At 42.9% G+C, this 27,313-nt stretch overlaps 1 protein-coding gene and 1 long non-coding RNA gene across 3 annotated transcripts; both read right to left on the bottom strand.

Annotated features, from left to right (window-relative positions):
• Nucleotides 1-4,476: 4,476 nt before the first annotated feature.
• LOC117469312 lies at nucleotides 4,477-7,612 on the bottom strand. 2 transcript variants are annotated; one of them, XR_004554581.1, is made up of 8 exons: nucleotides 7,306-7,612; nucleotides 7,105-7,211; nucleotides 6,594-6,788; nucleotides 6,386-6,441; nucleotides 6,163-6,275; nucleotides 5,863-5,951; nucleotides 5,543-5,785; nucleotides 4,477-4,635 (listed from the first exon to the last, which is right to left on the bottom strand). It is a non-coding gene; the product is annotated as an uncharacterized LOC117469312 (long non-coding RNA). The 2 variants fall into 2 exon arrangements; XR_004554580.1 differs by having other exon boundaries at nucleotides 4,480-4,635; nucleotides 5,543-5,759.
• Nucleotides 7,613-16,721: 9,109 nt separating this feature from the next.
• On the bottom strand, nucleotides 16,722-22,635 carry cbx1a (chromobox homolog 1a (HP1 beta homolog Drosophila)). The gene is made up of 5 exons (XM_034113602.1): nucleotides 22,623-22,635; nucleotides 22,256-22,526; nucleotides 19,590-19,761; nucleotides 19,409-19,500; nucleotides 16,722-18,891 (listed from the first exon to the last, which is right to left on the bottom strand). Exons 1-5 carry the CDS (start codon nucleotides 22,633-22,635, stop codon nucleotides 18,741-18,743), a joined length of 699 nt encoding a protein of 232 aa, XP_033969493.1. The 3' UTR covers nucleotides 16,722-18,740.
• Nucleotides 22,636-27,313: the final 4,678 nt, after the last annotated feature.

Below are 27,313 nucleotides of genomic sequence, written 5' to 3'. Positions count from 1 at the left end.
CCCCTGAGCTGTGACAGAAGGTCCTTCCTGTCGGGGAGACGCCACGGTGGGCTGCAGCAGAGACTGCGCAGCAGTGGGAACCAAACTCTCCCCGGCCAGCGGGGGGCGACCAGAAGGAGCCTGTGCCCCTGAGTAAGGACCCTCTGAAGCGTCTGTAGTATCAGAGGCAGTGGCGGGAAGGCATACAGGAGACTGTCTGGCCAGTCGTGCGCCAGAGCGGCCTGACCCATCGGGCTGGTCACCTCTGTCCAGGAGAACCAGAGGGGGCAGTGCCTCGACTCTTCCGAGGCAAAGAGGTCCACCTCGGCCCTGCCGAAAAGGCTCCAAATTGTCTCCACCACCACTGGATGAAGCCTCCACTCCCCTGGTGGAGGCTTGTGCCGAGAGAGGAAATCTGCGACCTGATTCTGGACCCCTGGCAGAAAGACTGCCCGCAGACTGGCCAGGCGGGGGAACGTCCAAGACAAGAGGCTCTATGAAACCCGGAGCAGTTGTGCAGACCTGGTGCCCCCCTGGTGGTTGATTTGGGAAACAGCGGACATGTTGTCTGACCGAACGAGCACATGCTTGCCCGCCAGTTGGGGTAAAAAGTGCATGAGTGCCAGCAGCACAGCCCGAAGCTCTAGCACATTGATATGGCGTGCACCTTCCTGGGCAGACCACTGACAGTCCTGCCCTGCCACACTGCACCCCACCCTGAGAGACATGCATCCACAGTGACAGTCTCCCTGCGGGATGGGATGACGCCCATGGGCACACCCATCAGAAGAAAGGTCCTATCCCTCCAGCGGGACAGAGAGTGGAGGTACCGTTGAAACACCCTGACTCTCCTGTGCCTGTGCCACTTGGCATCCAGGTGAAGGCCGTTCAGCCACATCTGCATGGGGCGTAGCAACAGCAGGCCTAAGGGCACAACAGCTGAGGCAGCCGTCAGTCTGCCCAAGAGCCGGAGGAACTGGATGTAATGGCGCGTTTCCACTGCAGCGCGGAGCGTCAGCTAAATGCAATGTAATGTAATGTAATGTAATGTCTAGATACGGCAGGACCTTCACGCCCTGCGCCTGCAGGGGTGTGAGAGCTGCCGCCACGACCCTGGTGAACACCCTTGGAGAGAGGGAGAGACCAAAGGGAAGCACCCGGAACTGATAGTATATTATAACCAGGGTTGCCAACTCTCACGCATCTGGCGTGTGACACACGCTTTCACTCTCAATCTCACGCTCTCACGCTGCCCAAACTATTCTCACGCCAAAAACAAGAATACGAAGACTAGAAACGGTTTTGAAAACTTTTGTCACGTAGTGATCGTCTTCTCAATAGAACATCTTTGATAATGTCTTCTGGCCAATCAGAATCACGATAACGGCGTGGTGTTGTTGCAGGAAGTCCCGACGGAGAATACTTTTGTGGTAGTACATCTCTATACATCGATACAACATTACGTGTTGATAGAAATCAACACGTAATGAAATAAGACCCCACGGTTTGATGATTGATAGGTGTGTGGGCTGTCTTTCATTTTGACACACAGAACAATGGGGGCTATCCACCCATATCCACAATGTAAAGTAATTCACACAGCCTCTTCCCTCTTCTCTCTGTGAGGAGCAGCAGGTTCAGCTTTCAGAACAAAGTAACAAAAAAATAATATGGCATTCATTTTTTTAAATGTGTAGTAATAGATTTATTTATTTTTCTTCTCAAGAGAGTACCAGAATGTTTATTTTATGTTAGGATTTTAAAAAATCTCCTGGGGGAGAATCCCCCCAGACCCCCCTGCAGGGGTTGGGTTTTCAGCATGTCAACTCTTTCACCTGTTGCAGGATTGGCTCCAGGTCGCCCTTTTTATTTACTACAAGACAAATGTGCCTTTTTATTTCATACAGTTCAATTTGGATTGAGACAGGGAAATAATCTAAACCTCACGCATGGCGTTTCACTGTCGGGGGGAGCGTGTATGTAATTACATTGCAAATACTGATTTAAGCCCCACCACTGTATGGGTTAGCCCTACCATAGATTACCCAACAAAAATACTCTGGAGCGCATGCGCAGATCTAAGATCCAGTAGAAATGATAAAAAAGTAAAAGTCTGCTGCTTATTGTTCTACTAGGCCAACATAGAGTCAAAGAGTACAGTATATGAGAGTGAGAGTGTGTTAATTAATATATTTGGCAGTTTGGAGTAAGTCTGTAGATTTGTTTGTGTGTGTGTGTGTTTCATGTATAGGCCTCTCACGATAATTCATTTTGTTGGATACATTTTCCCGGAAATTATTGCGATAAACGATAATATTGTCGGCACCGTTGTATGACCATTTTAGACCACTGACATAATGATAATATATAATAATAATTCAAGTACATCCTTTCAAACTGATAAGTCAATTAATTGCTTATCGCGACAGGCACACAATACAACAGTGGAAACAAACATGTTTGACTTTCATTAGTGAATGAAACTGTGTGCCCTTTATAGTCTGTGTCCATTATTGTGTATTTGTATATATTGTATATATATCCTATATATATGCTAAGGTCCCGCTGCTGACACGATAGCAGTCATGTCGTGCGCATATGTGTAATTAAACCGAATTAAACCCATGATATCACAATCTCACTCCAGCCAGGTACCCAAAGTTGGCAACCCTGTTATAACTAGGGCTGTCAAGTTAACGCGTTAATAACGCGTTAACGCAAAAATGTTTTAACGCCACTAATTATTTTAACGCGATTAACGCATGTGTATTTTTTGTCCTCGGCCGCCCCGTAGTTTCAGAGCGCATCGAGTTTAAAATACCATCTACAAGCTGATGCTGACAGCCCCGCTCCTGCCGCCCGCTTGTGGCAGACCACACTTCCACGCTCACCGGCAGGCCCGGACTGGCCATCGGGAGGAGCGGGAGGGTGTGTGTATGTGTGGGGCGAGCGAGGCACACCTTACGTGTTGTTGTTGTTAGCATCTGGTGCTAGCTAGCTGCGCTAACGGATATAAGGAGCTGTTTCAATGAAAACAGAGGAGCGACATTTCGCCGACAACTGCGCAGAGCACTTGACTTTATGCAGGTAGCCAGACAGTGGGACATTGTACGAAAAGTCAGCACACTCACCACGGATAGTGCGCGCAACATGATTGCAGTGTCCAGGCAGCTCCCGTTCGAGCATATATGCCTTGAGCTGCACATAGCTCCAACGATCCAACGATCCATCACAGTGTACACACACACACACACACACACACACACACACACACACACACACACACACACACACACACACACACACACACACACACACACACACACACACACACACACACACACACACACACACACACACACACACAGTATTATTGTATGAGAGAGGTTCCAGGTTGAATTGAGGTGAATATTTGTAATGTTCAGAGGTTGTTGTGTTTAATATTCATGAGAATATTTGTCATTGTTCAAATGATAATAAACAAACATATAAAGCATATTTGTCCACTCATATGTTGATAAGAGTATTAAAAACTTGAAAAATATCCCTCTAAGGTACATTTAGAACAGATAAAAAATGTGTGATTAATCGCGATTAAATATTTTAATCGACTGACAGCCCTGCTGAAAAAACCAGCATGGACCAGCATGGTGTTGACCAGCATGGACCAGCCTATGTTGTGTTTTGGTCACCAGCATGGTCCACCAGCATGGACCAGCATGGACCACCAGCATGGACCAGCATGGACCAGCATGGACCAGCATGGACCACCAGCATGATCCACCAGCATGGACCAGCATGGACCAGCATGATCCACCAGCATGGACCAGCATGGACCAGCATGGACCAGCATGGACCAGCATGGACCACCAGCATGATCCACCAGCATGGACCAGCATGATCCACCAGCATGATCCACCAGCATGGACCAGCATGGACCAGCATGATCCACCAGCATGGACCAGCATGATCCACCAGCATGATCCACCAGCATGGACCAGCATGGACCAGCATGATCCACCAGCATGGACCATGCTGGATCAGCATGATCCACCAGCATGGACCATGCTGGTGGTCCATGCTGGTCCATGCTGGTCCATGCTGGTGGTCCATGCTGGTCCATGCTGGTCCATGCTGGTGGATCATGCTGGTCCATGCTGGTGGATCATACTGGGGACCAGCATCGTATGCTGGTTTGCTGGTCACCAGCATACTAGCATAGACCAGCATACAAGCGACCAAAACACAACATATGCTGGTTTTGCTGGCATACCAGCATTTATCTATCACCAGCTTATGTTAGTATTAAATATACAATGTATTCTGGTAACTATCAAAATAAAGACATTGTATTGTGTTCATAACAGTATTTTTATTTAATAAATTATACATTAACAATACAATAATATTAAAAAAAAAACCTACATCTAAATAAATATATCATCTAAAATAGATGCATTTGATTTAAAAATAACAAATATAATTCAAAATGTAAATAGCAACAAAGAAATTATAAAAAAAAATGTTTAAAGTATTTTTTTCTTTTTCTTGTTAATATCCATTATCTTCTCTGTTATGTATCTTCCGGTCTTTGCCAATCTGGCCAGCATTTCTTGGTCCTCCACGTCTTTCTCGTACAGCCATGCTTGAAGCAAACTGAAAATAAGAAACAACAATGTTTTAACAAATCGTATTAAATGATGTGATGACAGAACTGTAAACAGGATAGCTGAAACTTTAACAAAATAAATAACTCAGTTACCTCTAATCATTAACCCATGTTTGTATCATTTAGTTAACTCTGTGTGTTGCTGCTAGCATACATAATATATACCTGACGTGGAAACGTTACTTGTGGATGGGGCTATAGAGTTACTAGAAATTAATTTATTAATTATAATAAAAACGTAGCTCAAGCATTTATGCAACTTGATTTGGTGTGTGTGTGTGTGTGTGTGTGTGTGTGTGTGTGTGTGTGTGTGTGTGTGTGTGTGTGTGTGTGTGTGTGTGTGTGTGTGTGTGTGTGTGTGTGTGTGTGTGTGACAGACCCGGTAGAATCTAGGGGCGGGGTATGCGAGGGAAAGGAGGAGGTGAAATATTCAATTGAGACGAGCCTCACTATAGTGTCTCCCCGTCCAATCTCCCCGTCCACCCAGTAAAAAAATTGTGTGTGTGTAAACTGCCCCACCCCCTCGCACACAGACAGGGGAGAGAGATCTCTCGTCTGGATTGGAAAGATCGAAAATAAATCATAGACGCATTTTGTTGTCTTTTTGCATATTAGAAACGGAGTTGGCGACAGTAAGACTGCGATATAATGTTTGTGTAGCAATAATACATATGACATCTATTTTTTTAACGTCTCCATTACCGATAAAAAGATCGTTAACGTTGGACCTTAACGGTACCACGGTCTTTAATAATTCATCCCCGGGGCCCCGTTAATACCGGGGCTCGGTACCCATCCCTAGTTTTAATTATTACATCATCAATATTAAATTTCAAATAACCAAGAACTTGGTATCTCACAAAGAGCAAGTGGCTAGTGCTGCTAAGAACATACCTTTCAAACCCCATAGCTTCTGCGGGGTTAGAGGCTGCCTGGTGGTCTTGGTGGTGGGGCATTCCTTTCCAGTCAGGCTCCTTTCCCCTAAGGTGTCGGTGCCCCAAAACGCCACAGCCAACTCCTTCACGAACATGGAGTCCCTTGTGTTGTTTTTTATTTTTGCCCAGACCTCTGGACGCACTGGAATCTCCCCTTGCAAGTGAATGACAACAATCTGAAACATAAAATGTGTACAGTAGCCTATACATAAAAGGTAGACACCAATATGACACTGAGGAGCAAAAATAAAAAGGCTCCACTATGGAAATAATATATACCTTCCCATGTGGCTCGCTCTTTGAAGGGGGATTATTGGGGTGTGTGGGTGTCCAGGGTGCAGGCTCACACTGTGTCTCAGATTGTTCTTCTACAGAATGTGAATAAGACAAAGAAAGGACAAAAACATTTCAACAATAGTATAAATTCATATGCGTATATCGTGATGGGCTGATTGTTTACACATTTCACTGCCATCTTGTCTGTTTCTTTTATTGCAGTTGCTGATGAAAGTTAAAATGCTAAATCGATCCAAGACTGTCATTATTATTTGCTTGCAATTTAAAAACAAATGTACTTACTTTGTGAAAATACCTGGTTTAATAGTTTATCCAAATTAATTTTTAGATTTGCTGTCCTGTAGGTGGCGACTTCCCCTTCCAGCTCAGCTTTGGAATCCTCCAATTTAGCAGATCTTTATAATGTAATGAAAAATAAAATGATCAACAAAACAGCCTTTTAGCCTACCACCAGTCAAATCTGTTGTTACCCTATGACTGGTAAAAACACAAACATTAAATATACCTTCTGTATTAACCGTCTAAAGATTAGTTCCTGTTGTAATTGTGCAGCTGTATTATCTGGGAAATAGAAGAATCGGATCAGGATTCGGTATTGGCAGACAATCAATATCAAATTACTCGGATCGTTATTAGCATCAGCATTTGATCACCTTTGTCGACTTGCAGCCTAAATACAAAGATAACTCCACTCCTCTCCTACCACTGCTTACCTCTATTAAGCCTTGGTAGAACTAGTGTCCTAGTCATAGGGTCCAGGACTGACTGAAGACATGTGGAACAGAGTCCCAGACAGGCATCGTTTGATGTACAGGAAACTGGAACTTTGAACAGGTGTTTTCATCTTTTCTGCCTGAAGATTCACAAGTTCTTGATCAGGTGTTTGATGTGGGCTGGCATGATCCTTTCTGCAGCGATAAATAAAGAAAACAAAGAAAACATTGTTAATAATAGCAATGATGGTAACAACAATAATATTAGTATAACTATTTATATAGCACTTACACAATTGCAAAGTGATTCTCACTACAAAAATAAAGAACAAAACAATATCATCAATACAAAAACTAAGCATTAAAGAAGTTCAGTGACAAACATCCTCTTAAGTAAAAGACCAAATCATGTCAAGCTTTAAATCTTTCAGTCTTTACAATGCACTGTTGTAAATGACATTCCAAAGGCTAAATTCAAACTCAAAAATAACTGGGTACCAAAGAGCTTTACCTGATACTGTAGAACACGTTCCACACGGAGCAGCAACCATCCGGCTGGGCCTTTTGCTGCATATCATCTTCTCCCTCTCCACTGTTTCCAGTAGATCTCTACTGCCTCTTTCCAATAAAACAGAAATTCCCCAAAAAAATCATATTTAAAAAGTTAAAAACAATAACTTACTTTTGGCATTAAAATGGATTTGAATCTCACCTTTTTCCTGGATGTCAGGAAGGCCAGGAAGTCGTTCCCTTCAAGTCCACAACCAGTCTTCTCTTTCTTTCACCCTCCGAAAATCTCCCAGCATGCACCAGGAAGAAGAAGAAGAGGAAGAAGCAGAAGCAGAAGATGAATTTTTCAGAACATTTTCCTTAAAAATAAGAAAAACATACCGATTTCTTTTTTAGAGCATCCATTTCTGTGGATTCCCCTTCACAATGATCAACATCAACTACATCTTCTTGGATCCTTGGAACTCTGATTCGTTTTGGAGGATTTGATGTTGAGTCCTCAATCTCTTGGGTTTCAGTCAAAAGGTAAGTGAAGCTAACGTTAATGTTTAATGTCCATGGTAATGATTTTACCTTACTTTAATTTCGGTAGTTTACGTCAACGTAACGAGTATGCCGTTAAAGTAAGCGGCTTATTCTAACGTTAAAGTAAGCCAACGGCTTATTCTAACCGTTAGAGTAAGCCATCTTAACGTACTAGTAACGTATATATTATATATATATATATATATATATATAATATATATATAAATATATATATACGGCTTATAAGTCTGCATACTCTAGCCGTTAGTCTAACGGTTAGAATAAGCCGTTGGCTACTCGCATATTAATTATTAATGTTAAGGTAGCCTAATTATTCGTACCTTTCACAAGCAGAACCTGGCCGTTGAAATATGTTTTCTTCCCAAAGAATGGGATAGAGGATGTCCGCTTGATATGTTTTTAGGTTGAAGTTTTGGATGTTTGTTATAGGTAGCTACAATAGCCTTAAATCCGTCCGTGTATTTCACATAAGCAAACATCCTGGCTGACAGATGTTTCGGGCCGAACGGATTACTTTTACACATTCTTGGCCTCACGCGCTACCTATTTCTTTTGCGCACGAGACACTGCTCTGGAATCTTGAATTCTAGAATGTTCTTCTAGAGCTGTCATTATAGCATGAAGCGATGTCAATCATCTTATTATATAATGCAGTGGCGGCTGGTGCATTTTTCTCCAGGGGGGAACCAAAATGTAAGCAAACTTATACACAAACTCATATTACAACGCAGGGCTAGCTCAAAGGCACACAGCACTTGATACAGTCTATTATTTTAGTGCCTGTTTTTAGCCGCGTTCACACCGGAGTACTTTTCACCGTACTTTTCGCGTTTAGTTCCGTTAGTACCCCTTATGTCGCGTTCACACCAAAAATCGTACTTAATCTCGGGAACTTTTACCCCCATTTTTAGAGCCGGCTGAGAGAGCGTACTTTCCTGTGGGTGAAAAGTGCCCCAGTGCTGATTGGCTGGGCGAATTGCAAACCACGCCCCGTACAACAGTGAAAATGTTTTGTAGAGCGGCCATTGTTTTTCCTCGCTACAAAATCCCAACGCACCGACGGAGAGTAGTTTGTTTTTGAAAGCAGTTATGGCAAGCATCAAGAAATGATGAGGAGGTGTCGGCGCTTCTGGAGATCTACGCCGAGGACGCGACCCAGGGAATGCTACTGAAGCCAGTTCAGTAGCTTTCACTCGACCTGGGAATCGTGCACAGCCCCACGGCACACCGGCTATAAATAAAGAAACTCAGGCAGGACTAAAAACGGCGGATTCAGTGGCCAACGATGACGACCACGACGAAGGTAAAATCAACTACATGCACTGGGGTTTTAATCTGCACAATAATGGTCTCAGATGTACTTTTATTTGCTCAGTAGATCAAGCTAGCCATGCTAGGCTGAATAGGCTAACACCGGCCCCGAGCTAGCTACATGGTCGCTATGAAAACGTTTTGACTTGTGAATAACTGTGCAGTGTTTCTGTAATTTGCTTCACTAACTCATGGCACTAATCGTCTGTTTCAGGCGAGGCTGGACAACTCAAACAAGCGAGCTTTGCATTCTAGATCACAGCGCTTGGTCGTCCCCCTTACCAGCAACCAAACACAAAGGTACACACACTGTAACTTTGTCTTGAAAGAACGTTACGCATCGAACTGATGTTCACAATCATGTTTATTTCCTTCTTGGTACAATTATGAAACCGCGTGAAAACGTATTCGCCTAGACCGGCATTTACGTTCGCCCCTTTTTACTCTCTCACAAACATTGTAAACATCCGGGCTAGAGGTCACATGACTTCCGGTAAGAAAACTTGCCTCAACAACATTAAACAAAGTTCAAGCATACATGAAGCACTCTTCAAAAAGGAACAATCCTCCGTGTTTGAACCTCTTAAATCGCTGCATAGCCGATTTATTTGGACTGGATTATCCCAGAGAGGCTAAACATTCTTTATAACACAGTTTCAGATTTGTGAAACCTTAATTCTATTTGTGAAAATACAAAAAAGAGAGATTTTAGTGCTTTTTCGCATCCTGGCCACATTAGACCAGGTCCTGATCTAAAACCACTATACCTAGACTCATCAAATCTGGACTGGATTATCCCAGAGGGTCTAAACATTCTTTATAACACAGTTTCAGATTTGTGAAACCTTAATTCTATTTGTGAAAATACCAAAAAAACATTCCTAGTATGTTGTAAAACTACATGGCCACTAAACAGATCTTGTATCTTGCTTATTTTCCCCTCTTAGGAAAGCGGACACGGGATGCAAATTTCTTTGACACCGCCCAGGCGTTGGAGGACCGGCGTGCCGTGGTGAAAGTGTCGATGCACGGGGATCAGATGGTGCTGTTCACCAAGGCCCAGGAAACGGAGGACAAGATGCTCACCAGTTCATTTTATATTATTGTTATTACTGTTATTATATAGTCTTGATACAACTGACACTTTATTTTATATTGATAATGTTAATTTACATGTACAACTTCTATTTTATTTACATTAAAAATGTGAACTTCTATTTACTGTTAAACAGTATCTTGCTTATTTCTCCTGACACTTTATCTTTAGTGACCGTAGCATCCTATACATCACATGTAAGTGATTATTCTGATACCATCATGTTTCATCGGTTATAAACTGGCAAAGCTTTATTTGTCATTTATTTATCATCAATGTTGCAACCTTGTGGAGGAATGGCAGGGGCACATACACAAATATGATAATTTATATCATTTTAAATATTATTTGACCTAAAACTAAATGTTTTTATGATTGTCCTCTGAGGGGGACATGGGGATTTGCAAACTTTTAATTCCCCCCGCCATTTTACACAACACAAAATGGAGTCCACTATGGGCCGAAACTAACATGTATGTTTCCATAGTGTTTATGGCAGACGGATGCAGTGGGTCTCAGGAAGATATATATATAATAAATAATAACGGTGGGTTTGCTGCTGAGCCTATTTACTGTGCATACAACACACCTGGCACAGTTTATTGTTATTATATTGCCACACTGTACACTATTGTAATGTTGCCTGTCTTGACTGGAAAATAAAAGAGAAACAAAAGCACTGTACAAAAGATCAGCTTTATTGTCAAAATGTTTACAATTTACAATCTACACGCTGTTCAGATGCCTCATAAAGCTGGGTCGCCGGTAAGGCAGTCCATTCGTCCCTGTACTCATTACTTTCACAAAGGTTATGTAATATGCAACATGCTGCCACCTGGATTTTGATCTTGTCCATCTTGCAGTCGTTTCTTTTCATCAAGCACCACCACCTGCCCTTCAGTCTGCCAAAAGCGTTCTCCACCACCACTCGTGCTCGGCTTGTTTTGTTATTGTACACAAGTTGCTCAGGCTGCATTAACTCAGTTACAAAGCTGTATAGCTCTGGATCAGTCGAACATCTCCTGTCTCTCAGCCAATCACAGAGCGAATGTAACTATACAGAGCGGGAAGCGCGTGAGCTGAGGTCTACCTCAGCTTCCCGCGGTTCACGCGCTTCCCGCTCTGTATAGTAAATACCATAGACTGCATCTCTCTTACATATTTTGTCTGTGTGCAGTAGACGTCGTATATAGATATATAATGCTTGCAATGTTTTGAACTCTAGCAACACAGATAAGGTTTAACAATTAAATTATACTAATCAGTTTAGAATATCCAAGTTTCTTTTTTGGCAAATAAATTACTTTTATCTAAAAATATTCTTTGTTTTTTCTCATTTAAAATTACAAATGTAATCTTGTAAATGTTGTGTTTTGTCTGAATATTTCCCCCCTATGGCATGTACAAGGCATGTATTTCACAATAAATACCGTGTTCAAAAAACAAGGTAATATCCTCTATATATAACCCAGAAGGATTAAGTGCTCTGACAAACAGCTCTGTGCAAAATGAATATTGCCATACAGGAATGAAAAGTCAATAAATAAACATGTTGTTAAAACTCACACGTTTTTGTTGTTTGTCACATGTTGTTGCACGTCACAAAGCACAAATATTCCAGAATGTAATGCTTACAGGTCTTTGGTTTGGTTCCCATGAGTCTGTCGTGTCTATTTTTCTCAGACCCTTTGTTGATCAGGCAAAAACATTGGCATCCAAAGGTGTCTTGGAGGGAAAATGGAACCTGTGTGAACAGCAAAGCTGTTGGACTTCGTTGCTGTGTAGACTCAAAGGCAAGACCTACAATGCAAAACACCCGAAAACACCACACAGTTTAATGGGTACTTTTGGTTGCAGCTTCTGTCTACATCCTGGTACTCTAATAGAGAAACAGGTGACAGGGTAGAGCAGAAATTCATGACTTAAAAAATGGGTGAACAGACGCACATTTGTTGCTTTTCCAAACGCACATGAGAGGGAGTAGTATTGCTCAATGGTTGTCATACTGTAGCTTGTATTTAGCTGTAATATTCCTGAAAGCACCAGCTAAAACTATGATCAGCTTCACTGTTAGGTTTCCCAAACAGTGCACAACACAGGAGCCGATGGAGCTGCTCAGTCAGTTTTTGGCCGTTTCTCAATGTCGAGTAAACCTGCTGCAGAGCCACTATTTCAAGTAGACTACGTCATTGAGTGGCGCCGAATGACTGTTTAAATGCATGTTAAATGCCCAGCATTCGGCGCCACTCGATGACGTAGTATACTTGAAATAGTGGCTCTGCAGCAGGTGTACTCGACATTGAGAAACGGCCATTCTGTCTGATCTTTAAGTAGTGCCTCTCTGTGAATACTCTCACTTTGAGATATTACATCAATACAATTGATGAAGCAATAACAATATTTATAAATAAGTCCAGCTTTGTAAATATGAGGATTTGCTGTTTTTTTCCTTCTGTTTTATATCATTGTGTATGTAATGTCTATGCCTCTGGACATTTGAATTGGTATTTTCTTACTGTTGTGTAAAAATAACAGTTAAGCTATTCATCATCGTAAAAGCAATTAACAGATTAATTGATAACATATGAATGTATAACTCAATAATTTAGGTTATAAACTATACTTAGTTAATGAGCCAGGGGGTTGGTTGTGCCAATGTAGATGGACCATGTCTCATAGTGACTTTTTAAAGGTCTATAGTTTTGAAAAATGCATTATAGCATTGCAAGAATATAAGCTTTCTATATGCTATTACTCCTTATTTCAACCCTATATCATAGCAATTCTACATTTATCAGAATTTGAACTCTTTAAATGTTTGTTTACGTAATGCCATTGCTTGTGGGGTATTTTTTCTTTATGGAATAGAGCAATGATTCGCAAAAACAAAATGCATTTGTATTTGTAAAGATAAACATGAAAAATTGCTATATATGGTCGAAAATAGTAAAAAGCTACATTTTGAAGTCATGTCATAATTACTTCTTTCACACCATGTTACAGCATGGACCAGCATGAAGTCCATGCTGGTCCATGCTGGTATGCCGGTTTTTGCGCCGGCAGACCAGCATAATGACCAGCTTCACCAGCAAAGACCAGCATGGACCAGCATGAAGTCCATGCTGGTCCATGCTGGTCCAAGATGGTCCATGCTGGTTTTGCGCCGGCAGACCAGCATAACGACCAGCTTCACCATCAAAGACCAGCATGGACCAGCATGAATTCCATGCTGGTCCATGCTGGTTTTTTCAGCAGGGAGCCCTAATTATAACTAATGCCAGATGCAGCGTAACCGGGAGTGGGTGCGGGAACACAGCCTTCACCAACTACCTGCTGAACGGAAAGAGTAGAGCAATGCTCCTACTCGTCGAACACAAAGAGGGATGTAAATGAGTTACAACTTAGCTGGGAGAGGGAGCGGAAACACTGCCATCACCGACCAAGCCGACACCAAGCCAGCGGTTTGCAGAGAAATCCTTAGATCAAACGTTCCAACCGAAACGCTGTTGGCTACAAGAATGTAGCCACGGTACTCTCACGCAGCGAGAAGATGAAAGGAACAGATCCTCTGATGACACCGGCTGATATAGCCGGTGTCACGTGGGTCACAGGTGACTTTGTTGTTATTGGTACTCGAGCTGCGCATGCGCACGATGGACAAATCCAGTGCTAAAGCACCGCCTCTTGCGGTCAGTAGGGACGAAATAGTAAATACCTTTCAAATGTTGCCACATGCACCTGTGCATTTTGAGGGAAAAGCAGCAGAGCTGAGTATGTGGGTTGCGCCCATGAAAAATGTGACAAATCACCAAACCCTTTTTTTTTCTTTGCTGTTGACTCTTGTTTGGTAATGTTTGTTGGATTGGGTGATTGAAGTCTGATGAAACAAGACTTGGCAACAATTAATTTATTAACAATTTATACATTTAACAAGTAGCTTCAGTTGCGCATGGAAGAACCAAACACAGCCACAACAGTCTCTCCTCCTCATGCTGGTCACCAGCCTGCTGTGGGATGGCATCCCATTCTTCAACCAGCATTTGGTCCCAGACTGTTGAGATATGGGGAAATGAACATAATGTTCCCCTACATGTTGAGGTTCCAGTGCTCTGAACATAATGTTCCTCCACATGTTGAGGTTCCAGTGCTCTGAACATAATGTTCCTCCACATGTTGAGGTTCCAGTGCTCTGAACATAATGTTCCTCCACATGTTGAGGTTCCAGTGCAAGTGGGCCTGATGGTGAAGGGCAGTCATGGCAGGCTCCTGGCAGCTGTACGAGACTGGAGATTGGCTGCTCTGTGGCACTGGCAGAGGAGATTTGACCATTTTGTTCATGGGCGCAACCCACATACTCAGCTCTGCTGCTCATCCCACAAATGCTTGTTCCTCACAAATATGGCACCATTTGAACTTCGATTAATGGATGACTCACTTTACCAGAAGAAAAAAGCCCTTCACACTTCCTAGAGTGGAGGTTGAGATATCTGGCTCCCAGTAGTGTCTTTATTCAATCATTTCTAAAATGTGATTTTCTTTCTGGATAGACAAAAGGATCCATGCAGATCTAACAATGCAGCCTTAGTTACATAAGTGCTTTAGACCAAATCAGATGAAAGAAAACCTTCTTAATGTGTCCCGGTTTGTTTCCTGCTCCAGTTAATGCAATTGAATTGTTAGGTGACAGGAAGTAAACATGGACAAGGCTGTTGGCTAGCATTGCATCTCGGTTCAAACTGTGTATTCTTCAAAAGGATGAATTAAAAACACTGAAGAACAAAGAGTTACGAAAACAGAAACACTTTATTGATCAAAACAGACAGAAGAAGATTGGCCATGACATTGCAAGGGAAATCAATAAACATGCAACAGGACAACACAAGCTAATCTGCTAAATACAGAAACGGTTCAGGAACAATATAGAAAACGCTAACTAGCAGACCCAGGTGCAGCAAATCCAACCCTTCCTATCAACGATGAAGTACAACAAAAGGCATTCTGGGTGAACAAAGTTTTTATGCCCGAAAAAGGTCAGAAGTCCTAAAGAACAATCTACAAAATGATTAGTAGTGTGGAGAAAAAAAGGAGCTCCATAAAAAGACACTGATATAGAGGAATAGCATTAGCACAGCTCATAGACTTTGACTTGATGCTAGAAGCCATTTACTGCGGAGCAGTTATTTGAGTAGGCTAGAAATGACTCGACAGTAACATCCATCTCAGGTACAGTGTGAAGACATTACAGAACAAATCGAGTCAAGCGTGTGACCTTTTCATATTAAAAGTCCCATGTCATGGCCATTTCTACTGATCATAATTCCATTGTTGAGGTCTACTAGAATAGATTTACATTGTTCAATGTTCCAAACTCACATTGGTTTCTCATACAGCATCTCTGTATAGTATGTGTATTCACTCTCTGTCCTGAACGGCTTGTTGGAGCTCCTGCCCCCCCTCCCTGTGAGCCCACTGTGCTCTGATTGGTCAGCTCGCCCACTCTGTTCTGATTAGTCCACCACTGTTACAGCGGAACATCAGTGATTATGTTTTACAATGGCGTTAGCAACCAGAAAATGACACCAGTAAGGACAAACAGATGAGAATGCTGCGTGGGGTCTGGGTGCCGTGTTGGCGGGACGTTGCGGGGCTCGCTGCTCCGCCCTTTGAGGCTCGAGGAGCGGATAGTGTGAGCTGGATTACTGGTGTCGTTTCCTGGTTGCTGCGAGACAGCGAGACACCGTGGAACTCAGCCTGAGCGCACACACACACACACACACACACACACACACACACTCACAGCCAGGCTGTGTGCGGAGATCCGCGGAGCCGCGGCTGAGAAAATATAAGGCTGTGTGTGTGTGTGAGGAGCTCCACAGATTGGTCCATTTGGACCTGGGTATCGTTACGTCACCATACTCAAGAAGAAAAAAAATGCAAAAAGAAAAATCCCCAACGAGGCGTTCTGGGGCAGCACAGACAGGTATTTTCTGTGTTAGAGTTTTACTCGCTACAGGGTGTACTTTGAGGGTTTGCAGACCGTTTACATGCAGAAAAAGCTTCATAACACACAAAGGGACGGGTAATAACCAGAAAAGCATGACATGGGACCTTTAAGTACTTGGGCGGGAAATTGGACATGATGATACAACTTAATATTGTACAGCAGGGCTCATTAAAATAAAGAAGACCTCATTTAAAAAACGTGACAAGAGGCTGAATTCTTTTTTTTTTTTTATAAACACTGCTACTGGAAATATTGTATTACAATTAGGGCTGGGCAAGTTAACACATTAAGACTGCGATACAAAATAATAATTTTATTACATTAACAGTTTTTTTTAAAATTGTTATCATTATTAGCCACTGCAAGTTGAATTTTCTGATCACTGGACTGAGGGTAAATGGTTATTCTTTAACTACATACAACGTTAATGCCCTGGCAGCGGCAAAGAGCTTTGGTTTTATATTTGATTACATGAATTAATGTTGAAGTTGAGATTTACAAGAAATATTTGAACTGCTACTGTGTAAAGGGAATACTGCTGTTAAAAAGCACCTTATTTGTTTGAAGAGTTTGCAAAGCAAATGTTTTTTTCATATAGCAGTACTTTAAAATAAAAGTCGCATGACATAATGCAATCAATCCCAGAAAATCATGCGATTAATCGCATTTAAACATTTTTTAATTGTTGCCCAGCACTTATTACAACACAATTTTCTATTCATGTCAGTTAAGACTTCAGCAGCTAAAAACCCTCAAAGCAAACGGTTCAGAGAAAGGATATTCGAAGTAGCCAACCAGGGTCTGCTAATAGAGAAAGCAACGATGCTAGCTTTAATAGTATACACTGAAATAAGCACAGCCGGGCTACATTCAACACAAGGCGATGGGAAATATTAGCTACAGTGAAAAAACTCTTGTGTTCAAACTAAATACAGACCATTTAAAAAATGCAAGTCTTTACATATGTTAAAGTAACCAGGAAATACTTTGAGTGAGCTAATTCATCACGTCTGATTGTTGCCCGGCTGCGCAGGCCGAGAAAAACTTAGCGTAGAAAACAAACAGGTAGCCTAGTGAGTGCGAAAGGTTAAAACTAAAAAAGATGTGGAAAAGTAGTAGAACCCAGTTGTGTTTTTGCATGGGTATTCTGAGTGGCGGCGCAGGGAATCTCCATCTACCGGCTTAGGTATCAGGACTATTACATACCCCTTCCACCTCCACCCTAACAGGCTGGTTGGTGCTAACATGGCTGGCAGAGTAAATGAGCGGTTCACTGACATATGGCTCCCACACTAATAGTTGTCTAGTCCAACGTTTCATTTGACAATCTGGCGTTAGCTTAACATGTTCGCTGATCCTCCAACAGAAAAGCTTGCCACTCAGTATAATAGGTATTCTTGCGATATGGCGTTTTAAGTCTCACTCAAATAAAAACAGGACACATTTAACTCTGGCTGGCTTTTAATTCAACCCTGCATCTCACTTCTAGAGAAACTGCATTAAAAAAATAAACTTTAGCGCTGGTATCAGGGATTGCAAACTGTAAGGAAAGGCCAAGAGGAGTGTCTATTGAGTGGTGCAGGAATGAGTCCTTAAACCCTGAAATGATTTAACATTTTACGACTTCCGGTTCCCTCGTCTCAGTCATTTTTGTTGAAATACCTCTATTAAAATCTGTGGTTAACACAAGCTTACAAGACTTTCACAATTTGTTGGCAAAAGGTCTGAAATCCCATCGTTCTCTGTGGAGGGAGTCCTTGCCGTGCTACTTCCAGGTAGGCCAACACAAATACATCATCACTGCACCACTCTATTTCAGGTTGTAGGATAATCTACGGGTCAATGGGCAATCTCAGCTCTTCACCTGAAGACATCCAGTGTGCCCGGCTAGCAGTGTGGAAAATTAAAAACCTGCCAGATGCCGACTGTTTATACTCTACCAGGCCCTTTGGCAGCTATCCAACCAGCCTCAGTTCCATTGAAAAGGAATTCCATAAAATGATTAAAAGGCTTGAGAAATATGGGAGTCGAACCAGCCGCAGCTGCCATTGAATGAACTGGACTGTACACTTTACTTGCTGAGGGAGTCCTTTGACAAACACTGTGACAGAAATATGGCAGATAGACAGTTTTACAGGTTTGCCTCTGAACCTCCACCAAATGAGCACAAATCCACAACTAATAGTTTGATATAATACAGGTTAGTTTGTAATAAAAGAATGTAACAGGAAGCAAAGTACAAGCATTGGGTGTTTGAACACTGGCTGGTCGCCATATTAGCTTGTAGGACGTGTGAAGACGTCACCTAATTGACCTCATCTATGTCCAGCTGTCTGTGTCATGGTAAAATGTACAGTTTAAAAGTTTGACTGAAGAACGGCATTATGTAGAAAATAAAGAAACCGAGCGGCACAAAGAGATTTCCCGAAGTGGAGAGACAGTATGGAGCATCTTTTGAGGAAATGACCCTGTCTCCTTTTAGGGCAGGAACATCTTTCACCACAGCACCATTAGCAGTTTAATCCCAAACAACTGGGGTTGTCCCAAAGAGGCTGCTAGAATCAATTACTAGCGGTTAACAGTTTACCAGCAATGCACCTCCACACTTCCTTTCTTCTCATCTCTGCAGCACCACCTCCTCCTCCTCCTCCTCCTCCACCTCCTCCTCCACCACCTCCTCCTAGTCTTTTTTCTCCTCCTCTTTCTTCTCCTCCTCCTCTGTGGGGTAGGAGTGCCAGGTGAGGCGCTCCTCGTAGAAAGAGATGACCACCTGGGGACATTTGACGTTAGCCTCCTTGGCGGGGACCAGGTCGGCTTCATCAGAGTTCTTCCTGTTGATTTGAATTCCAGAGAAAAGTAGAAAAGGAGAGAGTGGAAAGGGGAAAAGTGTTAGACAATAGAGAAGAAACAAGTAAGGTGGATAAAAGTAGGAAGAGCATAGAAGGTAAAAGTTGCATAAAATCTTCTGCTTTACTATATAGCATGTTCCGAGTTGATGCCATTTATAAAATGTTTAAACATACAATGACGTGCTAATCATGTGTATATCTTGTGAACACAGCTTTCATTTCACAGCATTTCAATGTCACTTTCTTTTGCTCCTTGCTCTTTATGCTGTGCACAGAAATAAACCGCAACCAAACATTTGTTTACACATATCGGCATTTTCTGGTTAAAGCTGCCATTGTTGATCCTGAAAATATCAGAAATGCTTCAGCACCCCGTACTATACATTTCTAACATTAAACTTTGGGGTACTCAACATTTCTGGGTTCACAATAGGACTGTATAGTGATTCCACCTTAAAGCGATCTCAATAAACCATTTTTAAAGACAGTGCAGACCCACCACTTCATGAGGAACATCAGCTCTCCACTGGAGTCTGTTGCTCCGATGATCCTCTCCGGCTGCAGACCTCTGCCGAAACCTCTGGCCTTCTCCTGGACACATGACCAGAAGAAAATAGATTATGAAGCATTGGTCAATAAATCAGCTGTTTTATTTGGTGTGCTAATGCCTTTTTGCTCACCTCCTCTTTCTTCTTCTTGCTCCCTCGCTCCTCTGAGTCTCCTGTGGTCTCGCTGGCCACTTTCCTCTTGCCCTCCTTCTTCTTCTCCTCCTTCTCTTTGTGTTTCTGCATGTACTCTGCAATGAGGTCCGGGCAGTCCAGGTTGTCTTGCGGCTCCCATGTGTTGTCCTCCCTGAAATATGTTAAATCTCAGTGAGTCCTAGCTTGAATACATTCTAATTTATTTAAAAAAAACTTGAAAGGCTTTTAATTTCTTTTAATAGCCGATGCATCGGTTAGACATCGGCATCGGCATCGGGGGGCGGGAGCTTGCTCACAGAAAATAATCTCTCATCTACTCAGTGAGTTGACCATAGACTGTAACTTTACACTGATCATGACCACCTGCTTAATATTGTGTAGCTATTGTGTAGCTCCCCTTTTTGTGGCCTAACAGCCCTGACCCATGGAGGTATGGACTCCACTAGACCTCTGAAGGTGTGCTGTGGGGTCTGGCTCCAAGACGTTAGCAGCAGATCCTTTAAGTCCTGTAAATTGTGAGGTGGGGCCTCCATGGATCGGACTTGTTAATGCAGCACATCCCACAGATGCCCAAATGGATTGAGATCTGGGGAATTTGGAGGCCATTAGGCGCTTTCACACCAAGTACTTTTCCCAGGAATAGTTCCCGGAACTTTTATTTCCTGGAACTATCTAGTAAATCACGTTCACACCGGAATAAGTCCCTGAGGGAGCCGCTGACGTCACTTCTTCTGCTTTGGGTTTACTGGCAGGCCGCAAACGACTTCACGGCATATACTGCCACCCGAAGTCCCCGGGTAAATCGCCAGAAGCGCCGACACCTCCTCATCACTTCACCGCTCCCATGTTTTCTTTTGTGTTGCCATAAGTTAGTCTCTCTCCGTTGGTGCGCTGGGCTAATGCTAATAATGCTAATGCGAGCAAATAAAATGGCGGCTTCACAAAAACTTTGCTGAGTTTTACGGGGCGTGGTTTGCAATTCGCCCAGCCAATCAGAAATTGGAACCTTTTTCTCCCCAAAGTCCCTGCTCTCTAGCAATGACTAAAAAGGGGTGAAAAGGTTCGCAAAAAAAAGTTCTAGTTCAAGATCTTTTTGGTGTGAACGCAAAATCCCAGGAACTATCGGAACTATTCCTGGGAAAAGTACTCCGGTGTGAAAGCGCCTCTTGAACTCGTTATGGTGTTCTTCAAACCATTCCTGAACCATTTCAGCAGTGTGGCAGGATGCATTATCCTGCTGAAAGAGGCCACTGCCATTAGGGGATACTGTCTCCATGAAGGGGTGTCCTTGGTCTGCAACAATGTTTAGGTAGCTTGTACGTGTCAAAGTAACATCCACATGAATGGCAGGACCCAATTCTACCCAGCAGAATATTGCCCAAAGCAGCACAGTGCCTCTGCCAGCTTGCGTTCTTCCCATAGTGCATCCTGGTGCCATGTCTTCCCCAGGTAAGCGACGCATACGCACCCGGCCATCCACGTTGTAGTAAAAGAAAAGGTGATTCATCAGACCAGGCCACCGTCTTCCATCGCTCCGTGGTCCAGTTCTGATTCTCACGTGCCGATTGTAGGCTCTTTCGGAGGTGGACAGGGGTCAGCATGGGCACTCTGACTGGTCTGCAGCTACGCAGCCCCATACGCAACAAACTGAGATGCGCTGTGTGTTCTGACAGCTTGCTAACAGAACCAGCATGAACTGTTTCAGCAATTTGAGCCACAGAAGCTCTTCTGTTGGATCGGACCACACAGGCCAGCCTTCCCACCCCACGCGCATCAATGAGCCTTTGACCCTGTCACCGGTTCACCTTCCTTGGACCACTCTTGGTAGCTACTGACCACTGCAGACCGAGAAGACCCAACAAGAGCTTCAGTTTTGGAGATGCTCTGACCCAGTTGTCTAGCCATCAAAAAGTGTTCACTTGCTGCCTAACATATCCCACCCACTGACAGGCTCCATTCTAACGAGATAATCAATGTTCTTCACTTCACCCGTCAGTGGTCATAATAGCCGCTTTCACACCAAGTACTTAGCTGGTACTTGTTTCCCCGGTACTTGTTCCCCCCGAACTCTTTAGTCCCTCGAACTGTCCTAGTAGATTGCTTTCTCACCGGAATAAGTCCCAGAGGGGGGATTAGGCAAATGAAGCCGCTGACGTCACTTATTCTTCTTCTGCTTTGTGTTCACAAAACTTTTCTGAGTTTTTCGGGCGTGGTGCTAGTGGAGCACGCTCATGAACTGTTCGCCGGAGCCTTGCAGCGAAGTTACTGCGGAGCGCATTAACCGGACAGATTAAAAAAAAAAAAAAAAAAAGATTAAACCTAAATGGGTCGCGAAATATACTTTGGCGGACGTTAATATACCTGGGCGTCCCGCCAAAGTAAAGTCTATGTGTGGGAAACCCTGTATAGGTATGAAAAAACTGTTCATATTGTTTAACAAAATATTTTGTTTCAGTTTTCCTGGCACAATATGTGGAATACATAACAAAAAACAATAACACATCGGCTGAAAGATTTGATATTGGTACATCCCTACATTTGAGAAAGTCTTTATTTGGAACACTAAAACAAATCCCTAAATTATGAAGAGAAATGCATATCTCGGGGCTGAGAACACTAAGTATTATTATAGACTCAGTACTCACTCTGAGAAGCCCTTCCATTTCAGCAGAAACTCTACTCTGCCTTTCACCACTCGGCGGTCCAACACCTTCTCCACCACATACTCCTCCTCTTCCTCCTCCTCTGGTGGTGCTGCAGCTGCTGTGGCGGTGGCGGCGGCGGCTGCTGCTTCAGGTGGAGGAGCTACGGCCGCTGCCTCTGCTGCTGCAGGGGCTGCAGGCTGCTCCTCCTCCTCCACCTTCTTGCCCTTCTTTGCTGCTACGGTCGCCAGCTTGACGTCTGCTGAGGGCTCCTCTGGTGGGGAAGAGTCAAGGCATTTATTCAGCAACAAACAGAGGACTGTAAATACACTGCAGCGCTATGTTCACAGCTATAATGTTACTGCCATACTTGTATAACACATTTAAAAATCATCAGAGGGAAGGGAACATTGGATACTACTAATGGCGCGTTTCCACTACAGCCCGCAGCCCGGTTTAAGAGGGCTGTGACGTCAGCGGCCCATCTTTGGTTGCGTTTCCACTTGGCCTAGTACCGGCCGGCGGGTCCTAATTCACAGTTTTTCTGGCCTCATAAAATCGTGGGTCTAGGGCCAGAGACAACGAGGCTGAGTCGGGCTGAGTATGCTAAACTAGAGAGAGCGTCGCTGGCAAGGGTGGACATATTTGACCGTGATTTAATTGTAATACACGTTTCAAAATGATGCCGAAGTAACAACATACTGATACCGGTTAGTAAAAACCATGAATTAATGCTTTGTCAAGTCTGCAGACAGACGGCAGGCGAAAAACCTTTTAAAATGCTTGTTTTCTAAATGGAGATTGGCTAAGCTAACGCAGTATATGCTCCGACCGTCCACACTCACAACAACGGCCTATACAGACATAAATAAAGCAGCGACTGTATTCACCATGACACAGGCAGTCTGTGGTTTGTACTTGTTTAACTTTTGTCTAGTTTCTGAACATATATGAGGAGCTGTGAGCTCTGAGTGCTAACAGCTAACGGCTGTGTTGTTTTTCTGGGGTCCTCTGAAGATCACGTCACGGCTCCGCCTACACTGCGTTACTATAGATACTGCCCCAGTTCCTAAACTGTAATGGAAATGCGCCATAAAGTGAGCCAGTCCTAACGAGGCCCAGCCATACCGAGCGGGGCCGAGCGAGGCCGTGTAGTGGAAACGTGGCATTATTCACCTTATGCTTCTCCTGCTCTTTGTTGCTTCGACAATGCCTTATTTTGTGTTGCTTCTTCCAGTGAACGCAATTGTTTTACTTTGATTAATGTTGCTAACTTTATCAACCTTTACTTGACAAATAAGCTGTTTTTGGCGTGGCTTTGTGAGGTGCAACAACATGTGAACAAAACACACTGTTCTGATGCACACACACTGCTCTGAAAACTATGTTTACGTCGTCTTCTCTGTTTCTCGTAAGGTCTCCCTTTCTGTTGGTCGCTTGTTAGCAGACCCTTCACGCGATAGCAGAGCGATCAGGTACAGGAGGCGTAGAGCGAGGGATCATTGTCCACTAGTAAATCGATCGCAGATGGCGTTGTGCTCGCGGACGGATTAAAAAAATAAAAAAATCGGGCGGCCTGCCCCCAAGTAAAGTCTATGTTTGGGAGACCCTGGTATGTCTGCTTCTGTTGATTTATCTGACTTTCAACGCTCTGTCTTTAAACCTTGCTTTCTCTCCCTTGACCTTCCTTAGCAACTGTAAAGTCAAACAGAGCCTAAGGCTTTAATAAATATAAAATAAAAAACAGATTACAAGTAGTCGAAAAATAATATATACAAATACATATCAATAACAAAATAGCCTAATTTTAATAAATTAAATCATTAGCGTTACAAATATGTCTAATTTCGATACAAATGACCAATTAATAGGGATAGAAAACAAGTGTGAAATGATCGCAGGCGGTCCTGCCTCCTCTGGCAAGCTGGGTGTAATCACCCTAATCACAGAGCTCAGTGCTGCATCCTGAAGAAGGAGTTAAATAGTTGGTGTGTGCGAGCCGGGTAGACTGAAGTGTGTAGACGGGAGGCATTTCCACCAAGTCAGGACAGACAGCTGGTAAGACACTCAGATCCATAATGTTGTGTGAGAGCTCCGCAGAGCCGCGGTGCGCTAAAATGTTTATGTTCTGTTAAATTGTTTGCGTGTGTGCCACGTGGCTTTTTAGAACTCTGCGCGTCATTGTTTATATATTTAAAGGGGACCTATCATGCAAAATGCACTTTGGTACGTCTTTTATACATGAATATGTGTCCCCGGTGTGCCAGGGAACTCACCAAGTGTCAGAAAACACAACCCTCTCTCTTCTCCTCCATACCCAAATCTCTAAAAACGGGGCTGCAACGGAGCTGATACAGATTTGAACTTGTTCTGACGTCAGAAACAGGGAGCTCCGTCTATATGGGCAACTCTCCACCTATCAGGGGAATGGGGGGTTGGGCCACGGCCATTGCCGCTCGAAAGTACTGTAGTACATATGCCACGCCTGTAAGTGGCGCTGTAGTCTGACACAAAAGCAGCGAAGAAGACTTCCCGCTAGGGATGTCCCGATCACCTTTTTTTGCTCCCGATCCGATTCCGATCATTTGATTTTGACAATCTGCCGATACCGATTTTTCCCGATCCGATCTTTATGCAATGCATTAAGAGGAAAAAAAAGGTAACAGATAACGGCTGGTCATCCAACGCGATGAATTCAGCTATCTTGGCTGTTCTGGGGTAGTTTCTCTTTCCTTTTAAAAGTCTCTGAAAGTGTCGGTTGTTTCAGTGCCGTTACCTGAGTGGCCGCTGTGTACTCGTCGTGTTGTTGTTGGTGGTGTTTGTATTAGATTGGTCATGTTGAACGTAGCTCTGTTCTTTCCACCACGCGGAACCTCCGCCTTGCAAACATTGCATCTGGCTGTTACACTGCCTTCGCTTTCGATTTTATAATACTTCCAAACTCCTGACATTTTCTCTGTCCCGACTCCCGAGTCACCAGCTGAACGTAGCCTCTTGTTAGCTTACTGCTACTATTAGACACTGCGCCCACTCTGTTGCCAGATTTGAGAGAAATAAGCAACCAGGTCTATGAAAACAAGCCCAAAAGAAGCAACACATACATGATGTTGTGTAATTTTAACCCAAAACTAAGGCCTCAGGATGACTTTAAGACGTGAACATGGTCATTTTTGTTTTGTAACATTAAATAAAATGTATAATAAAATAAAATATTTTATAAAAAAAAAAAAAAAAAAAAAAAAAAAAAAAAAAAAAAAAATCCGATCCCCGATTTTTTTCTCCCGATCCCCGATCACGTGAAAATCACGTGATCGGCTCCGATCCCCGATCACGTGATCGGATCGGGACATCCCTACTTCCCGCGCATGGTTGCCCTTCTGTTTATTCTCCGCTGTGGACGCTCTGGCTCTTTTTCTCCATCCCCGAGGCAAGCGTTGGGTCCTGCTGCTGTAATTCTCTCCGGTTTAAAAAACACCCACTTCTCCGCCTCTTCCAAGGGACGAGGGGACCGTGCGGCAGAGTTTCAGTTAGATTTTTTTTTGCCGGTCAACATGTCCGTTTAAGTTTAAATCTTCCGGACAAAATTAGAAAAGTGCCGGTCAGAGGTCTTCTTTGTTATTTATTGAGCTTTAAAACAAATGAATAACGACTCTATATAATCATATAAGAATAAAACACGGAGGACGGAGCCTCTCTTTTCCTCCCCCTCTTCTGACAGCCCAGCAGCTGATCAGAGCACGCTCCCCTCTCCTGCAGGGGGGCGTGGTCAGCTGCAGCTCATTTGCATTAAAGCTACGTGACAGAATCAGCCCCTGCAAAAACAGGGCTGGAAAAGAGCAAATAGAGCGAAATGAGGCATGGCTAAAATGCATGATCTGTTTGGTATTTTGAAAAAAAAACTTCACAGACATGTTTTATATAGGTATGGCCCTACAATATATTTGTCAAATATAGCATGATAGGTCCACTTTAAGTTTCAATTTGGTGCGCTAATTTTGCAGAACATTTTGAGCTTAGACGCGAAACTAAGCATTTACATGAACAATAAGTGTTCCGTTTATCCAATTTACGCATATTTGGGGATTTACAGTGATGTTTGGAGCTGTGAGTAGCAGCTGGCTGTATAACAGATTTTTGCTTAAAAAAAGCACCCGTCAATGTTTTAATTATACTCTCACTAGAAGATTCGGCCATTAATCCATGTTTAATAATGATAGTGAGGATAAAGACTGCTTTGACCAAGATTAAAGTCATTGTAAAAAGCTCCTAATGGATATGTAATTACTACAAAAAAGATAAATGTAATCTATTCCTTACAAGATCAATGCTTAAAAGATACATGCTTGCTTTAGAAACTATAAGAACATTTCTTAAAGATGAGATTCCATTTAGCTCATCAATTTATTACACGGTTTAGTTTAATACTCTAATCCTGAGAGCTCTGGCAGGGCTGGTTAATGAGAAATGTGAACAGAAATCCTTGAAAAGAGCTGTTGTCATTTAAGGCATTTCATGTGTTGTATGGGTAAAGGTTCTGAATCTTAGCAGACCTACAGACAAAAAATGCAATTGAAAATGCAAACAGAGTAAACTGTGAGCATGGAATACCACAGGACCCCAGCAGGTTAAACAGGTAGTGTTAAAGTGGGCTGGAAAATGCGTTAAGAAAATAGCAAAGTTCTAAAACACAATGGCAGGCAGATTGAGGCACAACAAAGGGACAAGGACACACAATAAAGAGTGGCAAAAGAAGGTAATTCATTTTGAAAGTAAACTAACCAACTGTCAATTATTTCAAGTTGTTTTGATTTTTTTCCGAAAGTTAATACCTGTTCATCTTTTGTTTTGAAGTCAAAAAAGGAATGAAATTTCTCTTTTTTCATTTTCTCAAGTTGCAAAGTTGCTTATAGACAGGATTTTTTATAGTACTGTAAGAGTACGAGTATATTTAATGAATCATCATCTGCTGTAAAAATTATGTATTTTCCAAACATAACTAAAGACATTGCCACCATTAATGGCTGCAAACATGGCACAAATGACAGCATATGTATATTCAGT

This window comes from Trematomus bernacchii, unplaced genomic scaffold (assembly GCF_902827165.1).
Source record: "Trematomus bernacchii unplaced genomic scaffold, fTreBer1.1, whole genome shotgun sequence".
In the NCBI taxonomy this organism is placed as follows: domain Eukaryota; kingdom Metazoa; phylum Chordata; class Actinopteri; order Perciformes; family Nototheniidae; genus Trematomus; species Trematomus bernacchii.
Note: the sequence above shows the minus strand (reverse complement) of the source record. Positions and strands in the feature narration are given on the sequence as shown.

Coding starts and splice junctions, on each gene's coding strand:
- cbx1a (XM_034113602.1), bottom strand. Junction 19,501..19,589: donor GCAAGAAGAAGAAAGAGGAG/GTGAGCAAAAAG, acceptor TCATGTGTCCAG/GAGAAGGCCAGAGGTTTCGG. Junction 18,892..19,408: donor CTGATGTTCCTCATGAAGTG/GTGGGTCTGCAC, acceptor TCAAATCAACAG/GAAGAACTCTGATGAAGCCG.